Source organism: Neomonachus schauinslandi, chromosome 11, assembly GCF_002201575.2.
Source record: "Neomonachus schauinslandi chromosome 11, ASM220157v2, whole genome shotgun sequence".
Classification (NCBI taxonomy): Eukaryota; Metazoa; Chordata; class Mammalia; order Carnivora; family Phocidae; genus Neomonachus; species Neomonachus schauinslandi.
This window is the reverse complement of record NC_058413.1, coordinates 91,908,773-91,931,049: the sequence shown is the minus strand read 5'-3', so window position 1 is coordinate 91,931,049 and position 22,277 is coordinate 91,908,773. Positions and strand designations below refer to the sequence as shown.

Here is a 22,277-nt window from a genome sequence, read left to right as displayed (position 1 = left end):
GCATTTGTACAGAGTCATTTGGAGCCCAGGGAAGAAGTCCGGTTGGCATGGGAGCTCCTTTAAAGCTAGGACAGGGTGAGGTTGAGTCCGTGTAGAAATGTTGGCTCCTCAGTTCTGGCAACATCTTAGGGTGTGCAGAGGTCTGATGGAGTTAGGAAGTCAGAGGTGAAAGTTCAGACGTGAGCAGCTGTATCATGAATGAGTAGAAGGATGGATGCATGAGGGGAAGTGATGTGGCCCCTGGGGCATCCTCCTGATGCTGTTGACATCACTGAACCTGGAATATCCAGTCCCTCAGTGTCCAGACCACCTACCAATGATAAAACAACTCACTGAGAATTTCCAGCCTGGCCCAGTCCAGCCCAGCCAAAGACTCTGACCAAATCCACAATTCTTGCAAAGGAGGGAGTGGGGGTATTACTTTTTGTCACGGCGGGAAAGAAGTTCAAGTTGCTCCAACACTCAGGCCAAAGCAATTTACCTTCTGAAGGGCTTGACGTAAAGCTCTGTGACCTGGGCATCATCAACTTAGGGTAGTACCCTGAGGGTGGGGACTCTGGGTAGGGTAGAAATCTAAGGGGTCAAATTTAAAGTCACTTGGGTGTGGATGGATACAGTCACTTGTACAAGCTGCCATCCTGATGCACCTTCCCCGGTCCTTCCCTGCACATCACCTCGGGCACACCCTTCTATTCCTCCACTGGCACCGCTGAGCTCTCTTTGTTCTCGGACGGGATGGCAAGGTAGTCAGACCTGGAGGAGCGCAGACGGGAGAAGAGAATCAGTCCTTTTGTACCCAGGGGTGGGAACCCAAGAAAAGGGAAGGAGCAGGGGCACAGGAACAAGGATGTCTGCAGAACAGCTCTGCATTTCCTTCTGCCTGTGTTTCCCAAGAGAAAACTAGAATGGCCCTTTCAGCAGGGACTAGAATACTAGGCGTTGTCTATATTTTTTTCCTTCCACTAGCAATGCATGAATCTTCCCATTTAACCACATGGGTCTCAGGACTTCCTATTGTTAGGCTAAAATGTTGGCCACACTGCTGGGTGTGAAATTATATATATATATATATTTTTTTAAAGATTTTTTAATTTATTTATTTGATACAGAGAGAGAGACAGCTAGAGAGGGAACACAAGCAGGGGGAGTGGGAGAGGGAGAGGCAGGCTCCTGGCTGAGCAGGGAGCCCGATGTGGGGCTCGATCCCAGGACCCCGGGATCATGACCCGAGCCGAAGGCAGACGCTTAACGACCGAGCCATCCAGGCGCCCCTAAAATTATATTTTATAGTGGCTTTAATATCCATTTCCCTGATTACTGCTGACATTGTACATCTTTTCATAAGTTTTTAGGTGATTTGGGTTTCTGCTTCTGTAATTTGACCATTCATTTGCTTTGCCAGTTTTCCTTCTGAGATACCTGTCTTTTTCTCATGGATTTTTCTTTTCTTTTCTTTAGGTTTTATTTATTTATTTTAGGGGGAGGGGCAGAGGGAGAGAGAAGAGAATGAATCCTGAAGCAATCTCCCCGTTGAGCATGGAACTCAACACAGTGCTCGATCCCAGGACCCTAAGATCATGACCTGAGCCAAAATAAAGAGTCAGTCACTTAACTGACTGAGCCACTCAGGCACCCCTGGGTTTTTCTTTGATTGTTTCATGTCCTGAAAATATCTTCTCCTGGTCTGTTGTCTCTAAACTTTGCTTATGGATGATTCTTGCAATGTACAATTGATTTTCATATATAGTGTCATGAAAATTATCCTTCCTTCCTCTCTGTGCCTTTTGTATTTTAAGAAATCCTCTCTATCCTAAGGTAATGAAGATAGGGGCTTCTCTTTTCCCTTGATAGGATTTTCAAGTTGTACATTTTACCTCGTCTCTAAATCCACTTACAATTTATTTCTCTTTAGTGTGAGAGATGGGGAATCTTTTTTTCTTGATCTATTTGGAGGGGGGGGGCTCTCAGTTTTGCTCTCTTTGTGCTGTATGTCCTGTCAGGACAAACTCTTTAATAGCTCTATAAGAAATCTTCATATCGGATAGAAGAAGTCCTACCAGCTATATTCGCTAAATATTGTTCTTTCTTTGAAATAGGCAAACCATGGCTCATGAGCTAAGTATGATCAGAAGGGTTGCCAACCAAGAAGCAAAACCAAAGAATAATACACAACAGAGACCCTGTGGAGAAAATAGTCACTATCTGGCCATCACTTAGTTTGGACTAGTTTTGGCCCTTTGGTCTTCCATGTGACTTTTAATAATCTGCTAATTGAGTTCCTTGAACAATCCAATCGGGATTTTGATGGAAATGTCATTGAATTTACAGATTAATTTCAGAGAGAATTGCCATGTTTCCATCAGTGAGGTTTTATTCTCTCATTTATTTAGGTCTTAAGTCTTTCAGTAAAGTATTGTAATTTTCTCCTTAAAGGTCTCACACACCTCTATCAAATGTATTCCCAGGTACTGGAGAGTGTTTGTTGCTACTGTAATGGAAATTTTTTCAAATGTTTTAACTATTTCAAAGTTTTTCTAAATGTTTGTGGCTGGACTATAGGTGATTTTTATACTTTTATGTTTTGATTTGTATCTACAATCTCGTGGAATGTTCTCACTAGCTCTGATGGTTTGTTCATAGATTCCCTTGGATTTTCTATGTAGGTGGTGGAGGAAGTCATGGGCAGGACGTGGCTGTCGGGTAACCCATGAGCTGGACTCCAGCAGTCAAGACCCGCCCCCTCCACAGCTTTCCTTGGAGTGTGCACTCTACCTGCCTTCCCCATTCCCAGAAGCTGCCCCAGGGACACCGTCTTAAGACAGTGATGTGGTATTGAGACTATCTGGACAATACACCTCTCTGAACCTAGTTAAGGCCTTTACACAGACCTTTAAGATTCTGGCAGGCTCGTCCTGTGGCTGCCCAAGAAAAGCCTTGTAAGTAATTCCCCTGGTTTATTCAATTGGCCACCTACCCATCTGGAGTGGCCCGCCTCTTCCTTCCATCTCTCCCTGCCCTCCAATCACACCGGGGAAACTCCAGAGGAGGTTGCCAACCAACAATAGATCATTATATTGGGTGTGAATCATGATACTTCGGTGTCTTCCCTTACAATTTTTACTTTTTTTTTTTTCTTTGTATTTACTTAGGACACTGCCTGGGATCTGCTAGTTAATATTGAATAGAAGCCGGGAGACATGTTTCTAATATTATAGGCAGTTCCAACCCAGGTGGTATTTGCTGGAGGTAATCTGAGTAGCTGCCCTTTATCAGTTTAGAGACGACTGGTGTTCTGGTTTAGTATTTATCCTGCTCAGAACACGTGGTGCTTCCTGGATCTGAGGAGTCTTTCCTCAGCCGCTGTATCTCTCAATATTGTTTCTCCTCCATTTTGTCTGTTCTATCCTAATGGGTATTCTCATTTTCTTTCTTCATGTTTCATTGTGATATTCCATCTTTTTAGATCTCTGTGCTTCATTCTGTATAATTTCCTTAGGTTTATGGCCTGCTTGTCTGTATCTAATCTTCTGGTGAACCCCTCCATCAAGTTTTACATTTTATTGACTATATTTTTCATTTCCAGATTTCTTAAATTCCTATTTAAAATCTGCCTGTTTGTGGGGTGTGTGGGTGGCTCAGTCAGTTAAGCATCTGCCTTTGGCTCAGGTCATGATCCCAGGTTGCTGGGATCGAGTCCCGCATCCGGCTCTCTGCTCAGCGGGGAGCCTGCTTCTTCCTCTCCCGCTCCCCCCTGCTTGTGCTCTCTCTCTCTCTCTCTCTCTCGCTCTCGCTCTCGCTCTGTCAAATAAATAAATAAAATCTTTAAAAAATAAAATAAACTCTGCCTGCTTGTTTTTCTTAGCAACTGATTCTATTCTTATGCTTTTGGTTCCTCCTTTCATTGCTTTAACTCTTTCAAATGAACTTATTTTCAAAATTCTACCAGGTCCTTCTTGTGTCTGAAGTTCCTGGGATTTAATCCTACCATTTGTTCCTTCTCTTGCTTGTGCTACTTTTTAGCTTTGGATCAGACTGTGAAATCAGATTCAGCAGTGCCTTACGTGGGGAATCCTGGTACGCCTCAGCGGAGAGAGGGTCCCTTCAGAATCGTTTTCCATTTCTTCTACATAGTTATCACTGTCTGGAGACTAATTTTTTAATTGAATTTCTCAGCTCAGACTAGGTTCCTGGATCATGTAGGTAGTATAAATTTAAATCCCAAACATTGTGACTACAGGCTTGTGGTTACTAATTCTCAAGAATCTTTCATGTTTCTTTTGGGAGTCAGGTCAAGATAGGTAAGTTTCCTTGGGTTTTTCCCTAGGCTGGCGGACTGATTTTCTGATCTGTCCTTGGCATGTGTTGTATAGCCTTTGGAGGATCCTGGCTCTGCTGGAGGCCTCAGTTCCAACTCTGTTTTTTTGTGCAGGCCCAGTTGTAGGCACTTTCTGTCTAAGCAATAAAATCTGAGCACCTAGGTTTCACCAGGAGTGACAATCTCCCCCAGCATATCATTACTTTCTCTCCTTATATCAGTTGTAATTTTTACTTTCCTGAGATCATAGGTACCATGCAAAATACTTTATCAAACATTTTTAAGTGATGTTATCTGCCTACAGTTTTTAGGATATCACCTCAGCAATGTTGCTAGCCTTGTAAATCTATGACAGTTCTGTCCTTTCTTCTCCCCGAATAACAGGCCAGAGCGGCCTCTGAGATTCTCAGACCCCATTATTTCTCAGATGTGCTCACTCCCAAGTGACTAGGGCCTTGGTGAACATGGCCAAGGTAAGGTCTGGACATTGGAGGATGAGAGCCCCTATTTTGGGTATTCAATTGCTGCCGAGCTCCAGGGCAAAGAACGTGTGGCTTGGAGCTCCTTAGCTAAGAAAAGGCAGTGCCCAGACAGCCTGATGAGCCAACAAATGGCTGAGTGTGACAGAAAGAACATGAACGTTTGGAATCGAGAGGCCTAAATCCCAGCTGCTCCTCTCATTTTCTGTGTGGCTTCAGCAAGGCACTTAACCTCTAGAAGCCTGCTTCAGCATCTGTAAGATGGTCATAATAAAGCTCATTTCATAGGATTGTGATGGTAGCTTATGGGCTTTATTTTACATCAGAGGTTAAGAGTGCCCATTAAAAGTCAGCGGGCCCAAATCGAAACCTTGCTTTGCCTCTTATAATGGTCTTGGGCAAACTCTCCCGGGCTGTTTCCTCATCTGGAAAATAGGTATATCAGTGCTGCCTACCTCGAAGGCTGGAGGGAGGGGAGCGGAGGACTGTGTTGATTACTTAGCACCTCATCTGTGAGAGCAAGCCCTCTGAAGGTGGCCGCTAGCATTATTTTGGCGTCTTAGAACTTACGCATTTTCTTGGGCTGCCTCTTCAGCCTTTGAGACCTTCCTGTAGCAATATATCATCTCAATGAGCAGCCACAAGGTGAGGAAGACCAGGAGGATGTACATCATGATCTCTGAGACCACAGAGGTGAAGTCCTCTCCAGCTGCAAGGGGGAGAGTGAGGCTCAGAATATGCATGCCCAACAAAGCCAGATCTGTCCCTGGCTCCAAGATATAGGAGCCCTATTTTCAAGTGGGGCTTAAATAAGCCCTGGGGCTAAGGAGCTCGGGAAGATGTTGGAGAGATTTAATATCCTCTGACACTCCTCTCTGTCCACTTTCTCACCGACTTTCTTCTGGAGTGGGGGCTGCGGAGGAAGAAATAACAGAGCAGTGGAAGGAATCCTGGAGCTGAGCGAGATGTAAGAGCTGGGTCCCAATTTTATGTGCAGAGCCATTTCCCTTATTTGAGACTCATCTCCCTACAGTGTAAGGTAAGGGTAACAGTTCCCACCATTACATTACCTAGTGTGTTCCAGAACGTCTTGTGAGATGTGAAGGTCTACACCGATGTGGGGAACATGTCCAGTTCAACCACCCGGGTCCTCTGACCTTAGCGTAGCACAGGGAGAGAGCGTGGGAAACGTGTCCGGGGCCAGGGCAGTCAGCCGGCCCGGTGAGCTGGGGCGTGTTCTCTACAAGTCTGGATTTGGAAACAAGGTCCTTCCCAGTCCGTCTTCCTTCCACGTCATCCCAAACCCAAACAGAAAGGAGAATTGGAGCATTCCATGTATTAACCGGGCTTTCTGAAACACAAATCTGATCCTGCCATTTTCATGCGTAGAACCCTCCATGTTCCCAGCTGCCCTCAGGAAAAAGACCAAACTCTGTTAGCGCGACATGTAAGACCATTCACAGTCCAGCCCTTTTCTCCTCATTGCCATTCGACGCACCGGCCAAACTTCACTTCCCATATACACTGTGGTCTTTTGGGATCTGTGGACATCTATTCATCCCCTTTCCTTTTCCTCGATGGTACTGCACTCCCCTCTGCTACCTCTGTCTCAATATCCCCTCCTGGTTTTCAGTCCCCTGAGCATTCTCCCCAATGCCACTGAAGGGCCCCCGTCTGTGAAACCTTCCTCAGCCTCTCATGCAGAGCTCTCCATGTCCTCCTCCATGCACTTTTCCTCATCCGTCCATCGTGACACCTCTCAGGGTGTCATGTGTTTCTCTCTCTTCTCTACTGATGGTGTGCTTATTAAGGACATATTTTACTTATTTCTGAATTATCAGCCTGTCGTCTCATCCCGGAATATTTGAAGTACTCAGTAAGTATTTGTTGAATGCATGAATATAAATAAATATTGATCTTTGTTTCATGGCCAATCAAAATGACAATTAAAACATGATATATGGCAAATGTCCTGATAGATCTTCCTTTCTAGTGGGAAGGAAGGCTGTAGCCACATGTCCCATTGCTAACTCCTACCAGTAAACTAGATTCATGGTCCTTGGTTATCCAGAGGCCCCGGTCATCCATAAGGCCTTGCCCATTAGCTCACTGAAAGCACAGAATAGCCATAGCCATGACCCTCAGCTCAGAAAAGCAGTCCAAAGTCTTCACGATCGTCCAGGTTTCCTGGATGCTGGACCTCCCAGAGCTGGAGGTCAGATGCCGCTTGAGGCACGGAAGAACACCATACACATCAAATGTCTTTTCGTGGGCTTGACACTACCTGATTTATGATGTATTCTTCTTAAAGTGTGCACTTTTTAAATGTAATAGCCCAGAAGTAGTAACACAGGAAGGTATCTGTGCTCACTACTTTTAGTCACTTCTAGGTGAAGAGACCTCAGATTTTTGTCTTAGAGCCAGGAGGGCAGAGCTTAAAGTAGGATAATTTCAGCTTGAACAAAGAGAACCAGAGAGATTCTGGGAGACCATAGGAATGGAGGAAATGTGGTGGGGTGTGTCATGGTGGAGTGTGTAGCTCTGAGCCTTATGGGAGCAGTGAGTATCTGGGGGGAGGTATTCTCAGAGGCTGCCAAGGGGTCACAGAGGAAAAGAAAGAGAGGAAGGAGAAGGGAAAGGGAAGGGGAAAGGGAAGGGGAAAGGAAGGGGAAGAAAGGGAAAGGAAGGGGGAAGGGAAGAAGGAAGGGAAAAAAGTTCTGAAAAGAAGGAGAAGAAAGAAAGAGTAGCGGGGAATGGGATGGTGGTAGAAGGAAAAGATGCAGTGGACATAGAGCTAGCCCAGTGGGCAAAAGAGCTGGCTTGTAGTCCTGCGTCTGGTGCCAATTTGCTTCACGTCTCTAGGCAAGACCCTCACTGATCTCCCCACCACAAAGTGAGGGGCACCAGAGCTGCAACCTCCAATCAATCACCAAGGGAGTCATTTCTACTGACATACACCAGACCTCACTCCAGCCTACCGAACTCATACCCACAAGAGTGGTACGGAGAGGTCTACAATGAAGACAAGCCCCTGGGCGATTCTGACACCTACTCTTTGTTCAGAACACCTGGATGAAGTGAGCGCCAAGCTTCCTCCCAGTCCTAGCACCCCACGAGGCTCTGTGGGTCTGATAACAAACTTGGTTTCCCTCTATTTCTACCCAGGCCTTGCTCTGGTGCCCAGCAGGCGGACTGGTTCAGCTTTGCCACACTTTCCACTGGCTGCGCGGGGGTCTCTGGAGGCAAAAGCTTGAGAAAGCAGTGGGTGGAGACAGGCACCTTCCGAGGGGCTGGCCGACAGCGGCCTGCAGTTCCCGGCGGTGAGCAGCAGAGGGCGCCAGCCTCTCCTCCCGGGAGGAAGAGGTGTGTAAACAGCATAATGGAACTTGGGAACAGAAAAATACCTTAGAGAGCTTCTGGTCCAACCTACTCGTTGTACACAAGAGGAGACGGGCTCAGAGCGGAAAATGGCTCATCAGGTCTAAATGTCAGTGGTCTGTGAGTGCTTCTGCACGTTCAGAACTGACCTACCTTCCGTTTTAATCATATTGTCCGCATCAGGACAAAGTCGTGACCTCTCTTGCCCGGCCATTCGCTCTCAAGTTTGCTTTATGAATTCTATCACAATAACATGAGAAAAAAAATAAACTTGTGGTGTGGAAGTTGGGATTCTTGGGAATCCTAGGAAGAGCCCTATCTTGACTTTGACCTCTTCTTTCAAGCTCCACACCTATTGCCTGCTCACCATTCTGCATCTTGGGGCAGCAATAATGCTAAGAAGATGCTGGAAATAGAATGCTTGAGAAGAGGCTAAGAAAAATGGAACCATCGTTTAACCTGGATGAGAAGACACACAAGGAGGTCCATGTATCAGTCTTCTGACACTTGAGGGAGTGTTTGCAAGGGGCTGGGAGCCACAGTTCCCGGAGTCCCTTGAAAGCACAAGAAGAACCCTGCATGAGAACACTCAAACCTCGCCATCACGATTCTGGACTGGATTAAAAGAGAACATTTAAATTGGGTTGATGAAAGGACTTCCCTGTCCCCCCAACAAGAAACTAGCTGTGGGAAATCTGAAGATTTTCAACTAAAGACTAGAAACTTGTTTCTCCCAGCTGAGAATGAGGTTATGAAATGAGAGATGCCAGGGATGGGGAAGGAGGGTTGCTTGTGTGATTATTGTGTGTGTGTGGGTGGAGGGGGGACAGAAGACAAAAGGCTGTCAAGCTTTGGTTTAGAACAGTGGTTCTCAAAGTGTGGTCCCCAGCAGCTCGGGCATCTCCTGGCAATTGGTTAGACGTGCAAGGGGCGCCTGGGTGGCTCAGTCGTTACGCGTCTGCCTTCGGCTCAGGTCATGATCCCAGGGTCCTGGGATCGAGCCCCACATCGGGCTCCCTGCTCCGCGGGAAGCCTGCTTCTCCCTCTCCCACTCCCCCTGCTTGTGTTCCCTCTCTCTCTGTGTCTCTCTGTCATATAAATAAATAAAATCTTTAAAAAAAAAAATTGGTTAGACGTGCAAATTCCCAGGCTCTATCTACAGAATCAGAAAGTCTGCATTTTAAAAAGTCCTGCAGGGGATTTTGAGGCTTGCTGAAGTTTGAGCACTGCCCGTTCAGAGATATGTATGGCTTACATACAGGAGAGTTTGATGACCTCTAGATAACCTCATGAGATTTCTCTGTGCCCATCGAGTCAGGGATTCAACACAAGCCAGAGAAGCAGGTGCAGCTGATTTGGCACCTTTAGGCTTCAGGGAGGCTGTCCTCTTTCTCTAAGGATGAGAGGGGGTGAAGGAAGAGGTCATTCTGTTTTCATCTCTGAGCCTTTCCACTCTGAAGAAAGGCACCGAGAGGCAAGCTGTCAGGCAGCTTGCAGGAAGCTGGCTGCTAAAGGAAGACAAGTCAATGGTGACATTTTTAGATATCACCACTCCCAATATACGGGTTTTGCACTCCGCAAGGGTCTCATTTGTGTGGAAACCCTCTATCCTCCCTCCCCTCAAGAGCAGGGCACCCTCGAGACCCTGTGCCCCAGCCTCACCCTCCTCGGTGACTCGGAGGGGTATCAGCCGTGTAGTCTTCACAAAGGGGCGGTGTGCCTCAAAAGCAAATTCCCGGGACACGTTGCAGGTGTAGAGGCCGGAGTCATTCAGAGTGACGTTAAGCACAGTGATGGACACATCCTGCAAGTCTTTGCTCCCATTCCATTGCAGGCGTCCCTGGAAAGGGCTCTCCACCTCCTGCTGGCCGTTCCGATACTCATAGATCTGCAGGTAGAGAAGCAAAAGAGAGTAGGGCCAGGAGAGAAAATTGGGTAGGAGAGCCGGGATGGGGACAGGGCAGAGCAAAGGAGCAGAACTTGCACGAACAGGGAAGAAAGGGGACAGTGTTACAAGGAGATCCCAAGTGTGGGAGTGGGACGAGGAGGCTCAGAGGAGGGCAGGGAAGAGAGAAAGGCAGGGAAAGACGAGCAAAGGTAAACAGGTATTGGGGCGTATGGACACAGCAAAAGAAGAGGCAGAAAGGGGGAGGCAGGAAGAAGGATGGCAGGAAAAAAGAGGTGCAAGGAAAGATAACAAACGAAGGTAAGTGAAGGGGACGCCTGGGTGGCTCAGTTGTTAAGCGTCTGCCTTTGGCTCAGGTCATGATCCCAGGGTGCTGGGATCGAGCCCCGCATTGGGCTCCACTGCCCGTCTCACTCCCTCTGCTCGTGCTCTCTCTCTTTCAAATAAATAAATAAAATCTTTTTTAAAAAATTTTTTAAAAGGTGAGTGAAGCATACAGGAGACCAGGAGGGGGAAATTGAGAGAAAGGAAGAATTGGAAGGAGACAGAGAGAGAGCAAGAGAGCGTAAGATGTGTCAAGGGCGCAGCCGGTGAGAGAACAGAGCAGAGACCGAGAAAGGCAGCATCCTGAGTCACGAAGGCATCTGAAAGCCTTGACCTCAAAACTTGACTCTCTGATCTGGTTCTCACTGAGAGGATGTGGTTAGTCGGGGTCAGGTCACGGGAAGGGGGCCCAGGACGCAAAAAGTGTCACAGATGAGCAGAGCTGCCAACTGATATGCACACCTCAGGTCTTTCACTTTGGGCTGAATTATAATGGAAATACGGTCTCAAAACTTCTTTTCTCAGACACCCCCACCTTCTTATTCTCTACAGCCGTACTGTCCATTCCAGTCTCCACTTGGCATGCGTGGCTACTTACATTAAAAATTAAATGACTAGAATTGAAATAAAATGTAAAATTCCGTTCCTCCGTTGCACTAGTCACATTTCAAGGGCTCAGCGGCCACCTGTGGCCAGTGGTTACTGCATCGGACAGCCCAAGTACGGAACATTCCCATTGTCAGAAAAATTTCTAGGAGACAGCAGTGCTTTGTATGTCCACTGCAACTTTTTAAAGTTTCTTTTCTTCCTTCTGAGTCAACCTCTACTCATTTTGGGCAGACCCGGCAGCAGAATTGGTGGCGGGCATAAAACAAGGCCTGAGGTCAATGGGGGACTTCGCATCTGGCCCAGGCATCGGGTTCCTGTAACCTGGGGGCTAGCCTCGGTCACAGTTAACTCTGAGCGAACCCCGAGATTTCAGGGGAGTCTATTGCTCCCAGTGCTGACACCCGATTGGAGCAAACACTCAACTCCACCCTGCTATTGTCTCCATTAAGTCTGTAGAAAAGAAACTTGCCTCCAGGAAGGTGGGATAGTGCAGTAAAAACAGCCTTGTATCCCTGGTTCGAATCTAAGCTCTCTTATTCACTTAACTTCTTTGGGCCCCAGGTGCCTCACTTATGTACGTATACCTTTTCTCTAGCAAACATGTAGTGCTTCCTATATTCCAGGGCTATTCTAAACACATTAAAAATTAAAGCTAACAACTTTGAAGGTGACAATTCTCTGAGGTAGCTATGGTTTGCACCCCCATTTTAGAAATGAGGACACTGAGGCACAGAGGGGCAAAGCAAATTGTCCCAGGGCACAGAACCTATAAGTTGTGGAATCCAGACTCAAACCCAGGCAGCGAGGTTCTAGAGTCACTGAAAGTCTGAGTAACGGTCATCCCCAAGGTGGTATTCAAAGCGTGTAACAACCAATCAGAACTGACATTAGCCACAGCACAGGGAGGGGACTTGGAGGCTCCCTGCTCAGTCAGGGTGATCCCTTAGTCTCTAGAACATGGGGAGGTCCGGCGGTTCCTAGTGGGACCGATGGTGGTGAGGCCACTTGGGAGGCTTGGCACGGCAAATATCCACTATAGAACTATTTAAATATTGGGGCGCCTGGGTGGCTCAGTTGTTAAGCGTCTGCCTTCGGCTCAGGTCATGATCCCAGGGTCCTGGGATCGAGCCCCGCTTCGGGCTCCCTGCTCTGCGGGAAGCCTGCTTCTCCCTCTCCCACTCCCCCTGCTTGTGTTCCCTCTCTTGCTGTGTCTCTCTCTGTCAAACAAATAAATAAAATCTTTAAAAAAAAAAATCTATCAGAGAAGCTAATTGATAAGGGCTCACATGCTCCCAAAGCAAAAAGAATCCAGGCAACAGGTAAAAAAAAGATGCTAAATCAAGTTAGCTGCTTCTTTCTACTACTATTGCTGATGAGTTAGCTTGCTTGCGTATCAGCATATGAAATGTGATGTGAATAACAAGACAAGGAGAGCCTAGTAGGTTGGGAGGCAATCATCTCCCTCAAATTCCCCTTGGCTGTTCCCTGTTTCTGAAACCAGAGCTCTGGTCCATAAGAAAATCTTAAGGGCGCCTGGGTGGCTCAGGTCATGATCCCAGGATCCTGGGATCAAGCCCCGCATCGGGCTCCCTGCTCGGCAGGAAGCCTGCTTCTCCCTCTCCCACTCCCCTTGCTTGTGTTCCCTCTCTCACTCTCTCTCTGTCAAATAAAAAATAAAATCTTGGGCGCCTGGGTGGCTCAGATGGTTGAGCGTCTGCCTTCGGCTCAGGTCATGATCCCAGGGTCCTGGGATCAAGTCCCGCATCGGGCTCCCTGCTCCTTGGGAGCCTGCTTCTCCCTCTGCTTCTCTCTCTCGCTCTGTCTCTCATGAATAAATAAATAAAATCTTTAAAAAAAATTAAAATAAAATAAAATCTTAAAAAAAAAAGAACTATTTAAATATTTTACTCACGGATGCAGCTGTACTGGGTATACCAGTTGAAAAGCAGCTTGGAGGAGGTGGCTGGGGGGATGGGGTAATTGGGTGATGGGCATTAAGGAGGGCACATGGTGTGATGAGCACTGGGTGTTAAACGCAACTGATAAATTATTGAACATTACATCTGAAACTAACGATGTACTGTAAGTTGGCTAATTGAATTTAAATTAGAAAAAAAAAGCAGCTTGGTCATCCCTATCATTCTTATTTCACTGGGATCGTGAGATTTCAATGAGCTAACCTACGCTATTCCATATAATGACGCTGAGTGTCATTTCAACGTTTCTACTAAGTCAATCCATCCACTACGGTGGTGCAGAGAATTAAAAACACCTGCGAAGCACCTTATGGGGCGACTAGCGCACAGTAGGCTCTGAGCGCTATTTCTCTCTTCTCCCCCTCCCCCTGCTTGTAACCAGGAACGCTTGCAGCTGGGCTGGGCTGTCAGTCATCTGCTGCAGGGCTGTCAGTGCTTTGAAAAGAAAGAGCCAGTGTTTGTCAGATTTTCGTTCCCCAGACTGTCAGGAGCCAGGCACATAACAGCAGAGGCAAGCAAAAGAAAGGCCAGAGTCAGCAGCCAGACATACAAGGAAATCTTTACCGCCCTCGGGCCTGTAGAACCACTCCACCACCGTGGTGGCCTCCACCTCCTCCCTCTTCATGCAGGAAATGCAGCGCAGCTTCATGGGGTTGCCCTGAACGGCCTCTGTCTCCGAGGGTACTTCCACACACACAGGGACGCAGACGCTGACTGCAGAGAGGCCGGTGACAGGGAAGGAACAGCAGGTGTTGGGGAGGCGGGCACCAGGAGAGCGGCATTGGAGAACGAGAGGGAGGGAGAAGAGACAGAGAAGAAAGAATCATGAGACAAGCTTGAAAATCGCATGTACATGTATGTACATCTTCACCTGTGCTCCCCAAGGATGCATGCACAGAGCAGGCAGGGATTGGGCTAGAGGGGCCATGGGCGACCCGAAGTTCACTGCAAGCCTCCCAGGATGCAGTTAGGATGTGGCGCAGCCCTGAGCCCTGCCCTCAAAGACTAGAGTCTAGGAGGGAAACAGGGCACACACACCCATCCATTGACCATCCACGCACCCCTTCATTCAACCACCATTCACTGAAGTCTACTCCATGCCAGGCCTGATGCTAGGCTGAGACACAAAGATGAACGAAACTCTAACCACACCCTAAAGGCATCGAGAATCTAGCAGGGAACACATACTCCTAAGTATCATGAAATGGGCCATGATGAGTGCTATGCTGGAGACGTGCTCTCTGTTCCCAGAGGAGGGCCAATTATTCTTGGTTGGACAGGGGAGAGAGAAAGAAAAGGAAGATGAGGCTGGGGTGTAGAAAGGGAGTGAGGACCACATTGTGAAGACCTTTGTATGGCCTTCACAACATGAAGGGTCAGATATTTGCAAGCCATGGAGATATGTAATTAAATCTGAATTTTATGAAAAAAATTGTAGTTAAGGGTGCCTGGGTGGCTCAGTTGGTTAAGCGACTGCCTTCAGCTCAGGTCATGATCCTGGAGTCCCTGGATCGAGTCCCGCATCGGGCTCCCTGCTCAGCGGGGAGTCTGCTTCTCCCTCTGACCCTCCCCCCTCTTGTGCTCTCTCTCTCTCACTCTCTCTCTCAAATAAATAAAATTTTTTAAAAAATTTTAGTTAATTCTGATGCCTGGTTGGGGATGGAGCAGCAGTGAGGAAGACAAGTGAACTGACCACTCGGCTGGAGTGATGCTTTTCGCATAGGAGTGGAAGAAACAAATCTGGAGAGAAGTCAGAAGAGGGGGGCACCTTGTATGCCACATGGAGGTCTGGACTTACAGCCCCTGCCCTGTAGAAACTTGTAACCCATAAAAAAAGGCGAGTACATCAAACCGTACTTTCAGAATGAGTCAAAAGTGGGATGTGGCTGCCAACAAAGCAAGTGCAAATGTGGTCTGCATTAACAGACGTACAATGTGCAGAACGAGGGAGAAACAGTGCCTCCGTACTGTTCAGAACAAATCTGGACCATTATGATCAGTTCAGGGTGTCACAGTTTGCAAAAAGAAGTTGTTCAATGAGTGCATGCCCAGAGGGGAACAAGATGGAGAAGGATCTGGGGACAAAGTCTGGGGAGAAACAGATGGGAGGATGAGGGGTGCCTGGCTTGGACACAGAACTTATCTGTCTTCAAATATTTGAAGGCTGGCCTGTGGAAGAGAAAATAAATTCTGTCCAATTCCAAAAGTTACAAGAAAGTAAGTTTAGCTCATTAAAAAAATAATAATAATTTTCTGGTGCTGAAGCTGTTTACAAATGCAAAAAACTATTTGGTAAGAGTTCATACTTCACTGTATACAAGATTAAAAAGTGGGATGTCCAGGAAGCGTTCTTATATCAGGACTTCGAAGGCCCCTTCTGATGCTACCTTCTCATGAATTAATAATAAAAACAGAACCCCTAAAAGTGAAACAATACACATTGATACATTGATATTTAAAAGCTAGTACACTATAAATGGCTAGTCTGTTTCTGTATTGGCAGGCAGTTCTCTCTAACAGCAGAGGAAAGCTTTATTTTAGAGCTTAAAATGAGATTGACCAACTAATTGAGTCAAAAATAAATTACATGTGACCGGCTTCAAAGGCAAAAAATGTCGTTATTAAACATAGAGTTCAAAAAACAGATGGCACTGGGATCTGTCACCCCATTGATTGCCAGGATTAATTTGGCTGATCTGTCTGGCTAAGCAGGTGTCCCCTTCTTTCCTCACCACCCCGTGTGCATCCCTCCCAAAACTGTGCACTCAGTCAGAGGACAACCTTGTAGAGGAGGACTGTTCTTTGCTCAAGGGTATATGAGTAGCTGTGCTCACCTGCTAGAACCTCCAAACAAGCCCTCAAGGTCCATTTGTAAAGGAACATAGGGTAGTCAAGCTTCCAAGACTCCAGACATATCCAAATAAGGCACTGCATACAGCAGTCTGCCTTTCTTTAAAAACAAACAGACAAACAGAGTGGCACTATGATGAAATTTAAAACATCAACATAAAATAAAATTAATTGGTTTTAAAACTCCCAAGCAAGCTGGGACTGGTCTTATTGGGCAATCTGCAAGAGAGTCTCCTGCTTCTGCATATGGACCATCACTTTTTGGGGAGAGGGTCCATATCTGGAGAGAACTGATCAGAAACACTTTCAGAATGTGATGTGTTTTGGGGCACCTGCGTGGCTCAGTCAGTTAAGCGTCTGCGTTCGGCCAGGTCATGATCCCAGAGACCTGGGATCAAGCCCCGCATCAGGCTCCCCGCTGAGCGGGGAGCCTGCTTCTCTCTCTCCTCCCCACTCGTGTTCTCTCTCACTATCTCTGTCTCTGTCTCCCTCTCTCAAATAAATAAATAAAATCTTAAAAAAAAAAAAAGAATGTGCTGTGTTTGAAGTCTTGATTGCTGACCTGGTTGAAAAAAAAAAGAGAGAAGAAAGTGTGGTCTGCGCAAAAGTTTGGGAATGAAGAGAGGTGCAGAGAATGTGCATTGAGAACTCTGTGTAGCAGGCAGCCTTGGGGCACATTCATATTTAATGAGACATGGTAAAGGTAAATTAGTTCAATGATGATGACTTCAAAGCAGCAGAGGAAAATGTACCAAGGAACGCACAGTTACAAATACAGAGGCAGGATGAAGATGTATTTGGCAACCGAAGGCCTGGGTTTATCTACTCGTTAACCCCTGAGACTCAGTTTATTCATCAACAGAATGTTGAAAATAATATCTATCTAATGGAATCATCATGGAAATTCTATGGAATGATTTATATGAATGTGCTTTGTACCCATACCGCTTGTTAAGGTATTTTACCCTTCATCTGTTTGTTCACCTATTCAACAAATATACTGTGTGCCAGGCACTGTTCTAGACAACACAACAGGGAACAAAACAGAAACCATCCCTGCTGTCATGGACTCTACATTCCAGGGGAGGGTGAGAAAAATAAGGGACATTACATTATAATAAGTGCTATGAGAAAAAGTAAAACAGAGTAGAGGGACATAGGCACACTGGCAACAGCCTCATTGAGAGCATGAGAATGAGCAGGCACTGAAGGAAAGAAATGAGGGGAAGAAAGGAGATACATGAATATCTGTGTGGAAGTGTGCCAAATAGAGGACATAGCATTGTGGGGGTCCTAGGGTGGGAGTGTCTGTCAAAGCAAAGAGCACAATAAAGCACAGGGAACAAAGTGAGAAAGAAGGACACATAAGCCAGGGCCAGATCACGGCTGGTCTTGTAGACTACAATTAGAACTTGGACTTTTGCTCAGAGTGACTTGGAGAATACTGGAGTATTCTGAGTGGAAGAATGATATGATTTATACAAAATTACATGATCTGACTGCTATGTTGAGAATAAACTGAGGAAGTGAGGAAGAACGAGTGTGGAAGCAAAGAGAATAGTTAAGAGGCTGGTACACTGATCAGACCGAAAGATGGCTCAATGGTTTTGCTTGGATGAAGGTGGTAGTAGAGGTGTTGGGGTTTGAAAAGGAATAATTTGCTGGACCAACATCCTCGAATAGGTGACAGGTGATGTGCTTTAATGAACAAGTAGATGAATTGGTCTTAAATAGGAGCACAGTTAGTTCATTTATAGTTAAAGGAGGGAGGACAGAATATATGCAGTCAGGAGGATCACAATGGATAGCATGGCAGTCCCTCTTTTTTCTGAGTTGCTCCTGAGATGACAATAATCCAAGATATCATCAGAGAACGAACGTTACTGATTCCTTTCTCATAGAATTCTGCTCATGAGGTCCTGGATAGTACACTGCAAAATGGCCGCAAAATTCTCTCATCTCTCTTTGCTTGCCCTTTGCAATATGACTTGCTGCTCCTTCCATCAAGAGGTGACATCTGTTTCTCCGCCCCATGGAGACTGCCTCTCTGTCTATGAAATCCTCTAGATATCCAAGAAAGGTTGTACATATGGTAGGTATTCAATCCACATTGCTGACTGTAAATAATAAACTGCTAGAATAGTCTTGGCCAAAATCACTTCACTTTTGGTCTCTTCTTCAATTTCCATAGTAATAATGAGGAAACTTGGGGCACCTGGGTGGCTCAGTCCATTAAGTGTCTGCCTTCTGCTCAGGTCATGATCTCAGGGTCCTGGGATCGAGCCCTGTGTCGGGCTCTCTGCTCAGCGGGGAGACTGCTTCTCCCTCTCCCTCTGCTGCTCCCCCTGCTTGTGCTCTCTCTCTCTCTCAAATAAATAAATTAAATTTAAAAAAAAATAATGAAGGGGCGCCTGGGTGGCTCAGTTGGTTAAGCGACTGCCTGCAGCTCAGGTCATGATCCTGGAGTCCCGGGATCGAGTCCCACATCCGGCTCCCTGCTCAGCGGGGGGTCTGCTTCTCCCTCTGACCCTCTTCCCTCTCGTGCTCTCTGTCTCTCATTCTCTCTCTCAAATAAATAAATAAATTTTTTTTTAAAAATTTAAAAAAAAAATAAGAATCTTCTGAGAAGGTAGAATATATTATTACTAATGATTATATTTAACTAAGGAATAGCATCAATCTATTATGAGGTGGAGAGCAATGTGTTTTGAACCAACTCCTCTAATCTTTTCTTCTTTGGGCATTACTATATTGCCCCTCCTGAGCTTGCTCTAGAATGCTTTCCTTTGTGCTAAGATAATAAAGGTTTTTTTTTTTTTAACAGTTGCCACACTGTTTTATTTTTGTTTTTGTTTTTGTTTTGTTTTTAAGATTTTATTTATTTACTTGACAGATAGAGACATAGCGAGAGAAGGAACACAAGCAGGAGGAGTGGGAGAGGGAGAAGCAGGCTTCCCGCAGACCAGGGAGCCCAATGTGGGCCTTGATCCCAGGACCCTGGGACCGTGACCTGAGCTGAAGGCAGATGTTTAATGACTGAGACACCCAAGCACCCCAATAAAGGCTTTGATTAGAATGTAAATACTTGGGGCGCCTGGGTGGCTCAGTCGGCTGCCTTCGGCTCAGGTCATGATCCTGGGGTCCTGGGATCAAACCCCATGTCCGGCTCCCTGCTCAGCGGAGAGTCTGCTTCTCCCTCTCCCTCTGCCTGCCACTCTGCCTACTTGTGCTCTCTCTCTCTCTCTATCCGTTGAATAAATAAATAAAATCTTTAAAAAAAAATAGAATGTAAATACTTTCCAAAAGAGGGTAATAAAAGAAGTCATCTGTAGATATTAACACCCTGAAATGATTTGCCTATCAGAGTAGCCAGTCACTTAGCAGAGCCTTGAAAGAATGGGATGCAGCAAGATGGGCTGCTGGGAGAAGAGAGGAAAACATTCCCCAACACGGCAGACATCTGGGAGAGTAGACCTGGGACTAGAGGCTAAGGAGGCCCTTAGGAAAGGCAATGGCTTGGAGGAGGAGAGGATGGGTGGTGGCTCAGAAAAGGGATGAGAGGACAGATACCTATCTGGCAATCCTGCATAGTAGCACATGTGTCCATAAGAAGTGTTAGAACAAGTACTAGAAGACTGAAATCAGAAGACAAGAGTTCTCTAGCAAGTCCTTCCCTCTCCCTGAGCTCATTCTCTCACCTCTAAATTAGAAATAATACTATTTTTCCCTGACTACCCCCAAGGATTGATACAGTGACCAAAAAGAAGTACTGGATTGAAAAATGCTTTGTAAACTGTAAAGCACCAGGGAAGTGTAGAGGTTTTTTTTAATTATTAGTATATACGTTATTAAAGGAAATAAGGGAAGGTTTTTCAATAGATGCAGATAATAATATAACAGAAAAGATTCTTTCCATTCATATTTGCATCATGTGAAAAATCAGCTTGGGAAGGGAGAATGTATCTAGTCAAAGTGGTTTCCAATACTAGAATTACATTCAAATAAAATGAAATTGCATTTGTGAAATGAGGCCCTTTCTTTTACATCTGATGGCCAAGTTTCCCGAACCATCCCTCTTTCCTTCTGCAGCTTTTAAGTTTCGTGAACCAATGTTCTGGTTATAAAGAAGCTGAGAATTAGCAAGGATGGGTGCGATGTACACACTTCTTCCAAAGGTTTTATTTTGGGGTGGGGTGGGGAGTGGGAGTGAGGAGAGGGGTGGACACTGCCAAGTTTAGCAATATTCTGTAAATAATTCCTTACTATTCAGTCTTAAACATTATCTGCCCCAACTTCCAAACTTCACGTATGAGGAAGCACATACTCTAAGGTTGTTACATAGCAAGCTAATGGCAGAGCTAAGACTCCAAGCCAGGCTTTGTAAGTCCTAAGAGGTGCTTGGAATAAGGCATGCTCACCTCCTCCACTAGAATTCAGTCAGGGATGCTAAAAATTTAAATTAAGGTTTGGGAAGAAAGGCTCTGTAGAGCCCTTTCGAAGGCTCTCTGCAACTTCATCTCCCATTGCTTTACTCACACTCTTTCTTATACAGCCAGACCAACCTCTCCTAAGCCTCATGTCCCTAGCCTTAGCCTCCCCGGAGGAAATCCCAGCCTTAAGTCTTCAAGGCAAGTGAGATCATTGGCAACCTATTATGTCTGCTTCATCTTCAGGTCTAGTCTACTCTACTGGGGATGGATGGCAGTGGGTCTGCCTTTGGGACTGGCATTATTCTTCCTCCTTGTCCTTCCCGGACTGTCTCATCAGGCATTTTGTTCAACAGGAAGCTTGGCTTTGCTTTTGGTCACATGCAAAATCCAGATAATGCTGGCAGCCAGTAAGTCCTGGAGGCTTAATAAAGTGATACTAAGGCAAAGAGGCAATTCCCATCAGCATATTTGCCACTGCACAGGCAGAAATGAGTTTCATGCCAAGCATGGGAGAATAATCCCACATGCCTACTTTCAATAAAGCAGGTGGGCACAATCACTTCTAATTATCCTGGTTATTGATTTTTGGCATAAAGGAAGGTAAAAGCATGGAAAAAGTGGGAATGTAGAAGATCATGTGAAGCAATATATCAACTGAAGAGCACCTATATTTGACCTGAGGATCTAATCAGAATCACCAAGACAGAGATGCCCAGAACTACAGAACCACCACACACACACACACACATCTTCACCAGTCCATTCAAATGCCCATTCTAACATGCTCAGACATACGCTAACACACACATTCAAACACTGAGACATATACATCCACAGAGTAAACCATTCTCTCAATCACATATTCAGACATTATCACGTAGACTCATTAACTCTCTCTACACACAAGCAGGCACCCCACTCCGACACTTCTCTGCTTAGACTTAGTGTTGCAAGTGAAGGTCTTCCTTACTTAGAGGGAGAAGGTCACCTTATTTCCTCACAGCAAACAAGAACCTATTCATTTTTGAAAGCAAAAAAACATTGCTCCCCAAACACCAAAGCACATTAGCTTCATATGTTCATGAAAAAGAATAAAGATGCAATGCCCAGGTGCCTATTTATCAAAGACATAGCTGCAAATGGCTGAAGCCTATTTTCCTTATTAGACTTAAACAAATGGACCAACAGCTAAAGTGTTTTCATTTTCAAAATGCGTGCATCCAGCTTTTGAAAAAAGACATGGGAATTAATTTGAAGACCGACTGATTCCTCATTGAAAAATGAAATGTAAATGCAACCGAGATTTTTCATAATGAATGTGGCTGCATTCCCTTTCAGCAAAGGAAAAGGGAAAAAAATACTTTGGAATTAACAGGAAACAGGAAGAGGGGTGGAAAAACCACCAAGGGTAGCTCAGGAATAAAGCAGCAGGAGTGAGGAGGTGTTTTTCCAATCTCAAAATCCCAGCTCTCATGGAACCCCTATGGATCTCCATGTCTGGCAGACAAGCATAGAGGGAAGCCAACCAGGGCTCCTTCCTGTCACAAACATGAATTAAGTGTTATTATTGTTGGCATTATTACTGTTATCTGCATCTCGCACGGCAGGGTGCTGGTACTTACCCCAGAAGATGAGCACGAGGGAAGCCAGGGGAAACAATCTGTTGAAGGCAGGCATCTTTTTTCCGGCGGGTGGCTTCCGGGGCTAAACAGAGAGATTCCCTCGGTCAACAACTCGCCCTCTCAGATACTTTCGAGGAAACCCTTTGGGACGAACTGCCCCAAGAGGGCGACTTTCTGACTGAAATAAGGGTCAAGCGCCAGCGACTGGGGAGGCTTTCCGGGCTTTTCGAGCCGGGCGGGGGTTTCAGCTCCAAGCTACCCTGGCGCACCGCCCCAATTCGAGGGAGCCGATCCGCAGCTTCGCGCGCTCTCCCCGGAGCCCGTTGCTGGGATCCGGCTCAGCACCACGGACAGTACCTTCCCCGCCCACCCCGGAACTTCACAAATT

The 22,277-nt window shown here is 46.0% G+C and overlaps 1 protein-coding gene across 1 annotated transcript; it reads right to left on the bottom strand.

Annotated features, from left to right (window-relative positions):
* Window positions 1-689: 689 nt before the first annotated feature.
* Window positions 690-21,944, bottom strand: SCN3B (sodium voltage-gated channel beta subunit 3). Its single transcript, XM_021696500.1, has 5 exons — window positions 21,890-21,944; window positions 13,538-13,701; window positions 9,835-10,060; window positions 5,365-5,503; window positions 690-753 (listed from the first exon to the last, which is right to left on the bottom strand). Exons 1-5 carry the CDS (start codon window positions 21,942-21,944, stop codon window positions 690-692), a joined length of 648 nt encoding a protein of 215 aa, XP_021552175.1.
* Window positions 21,945-22,277: the final 333 nt, after the last annotated feature.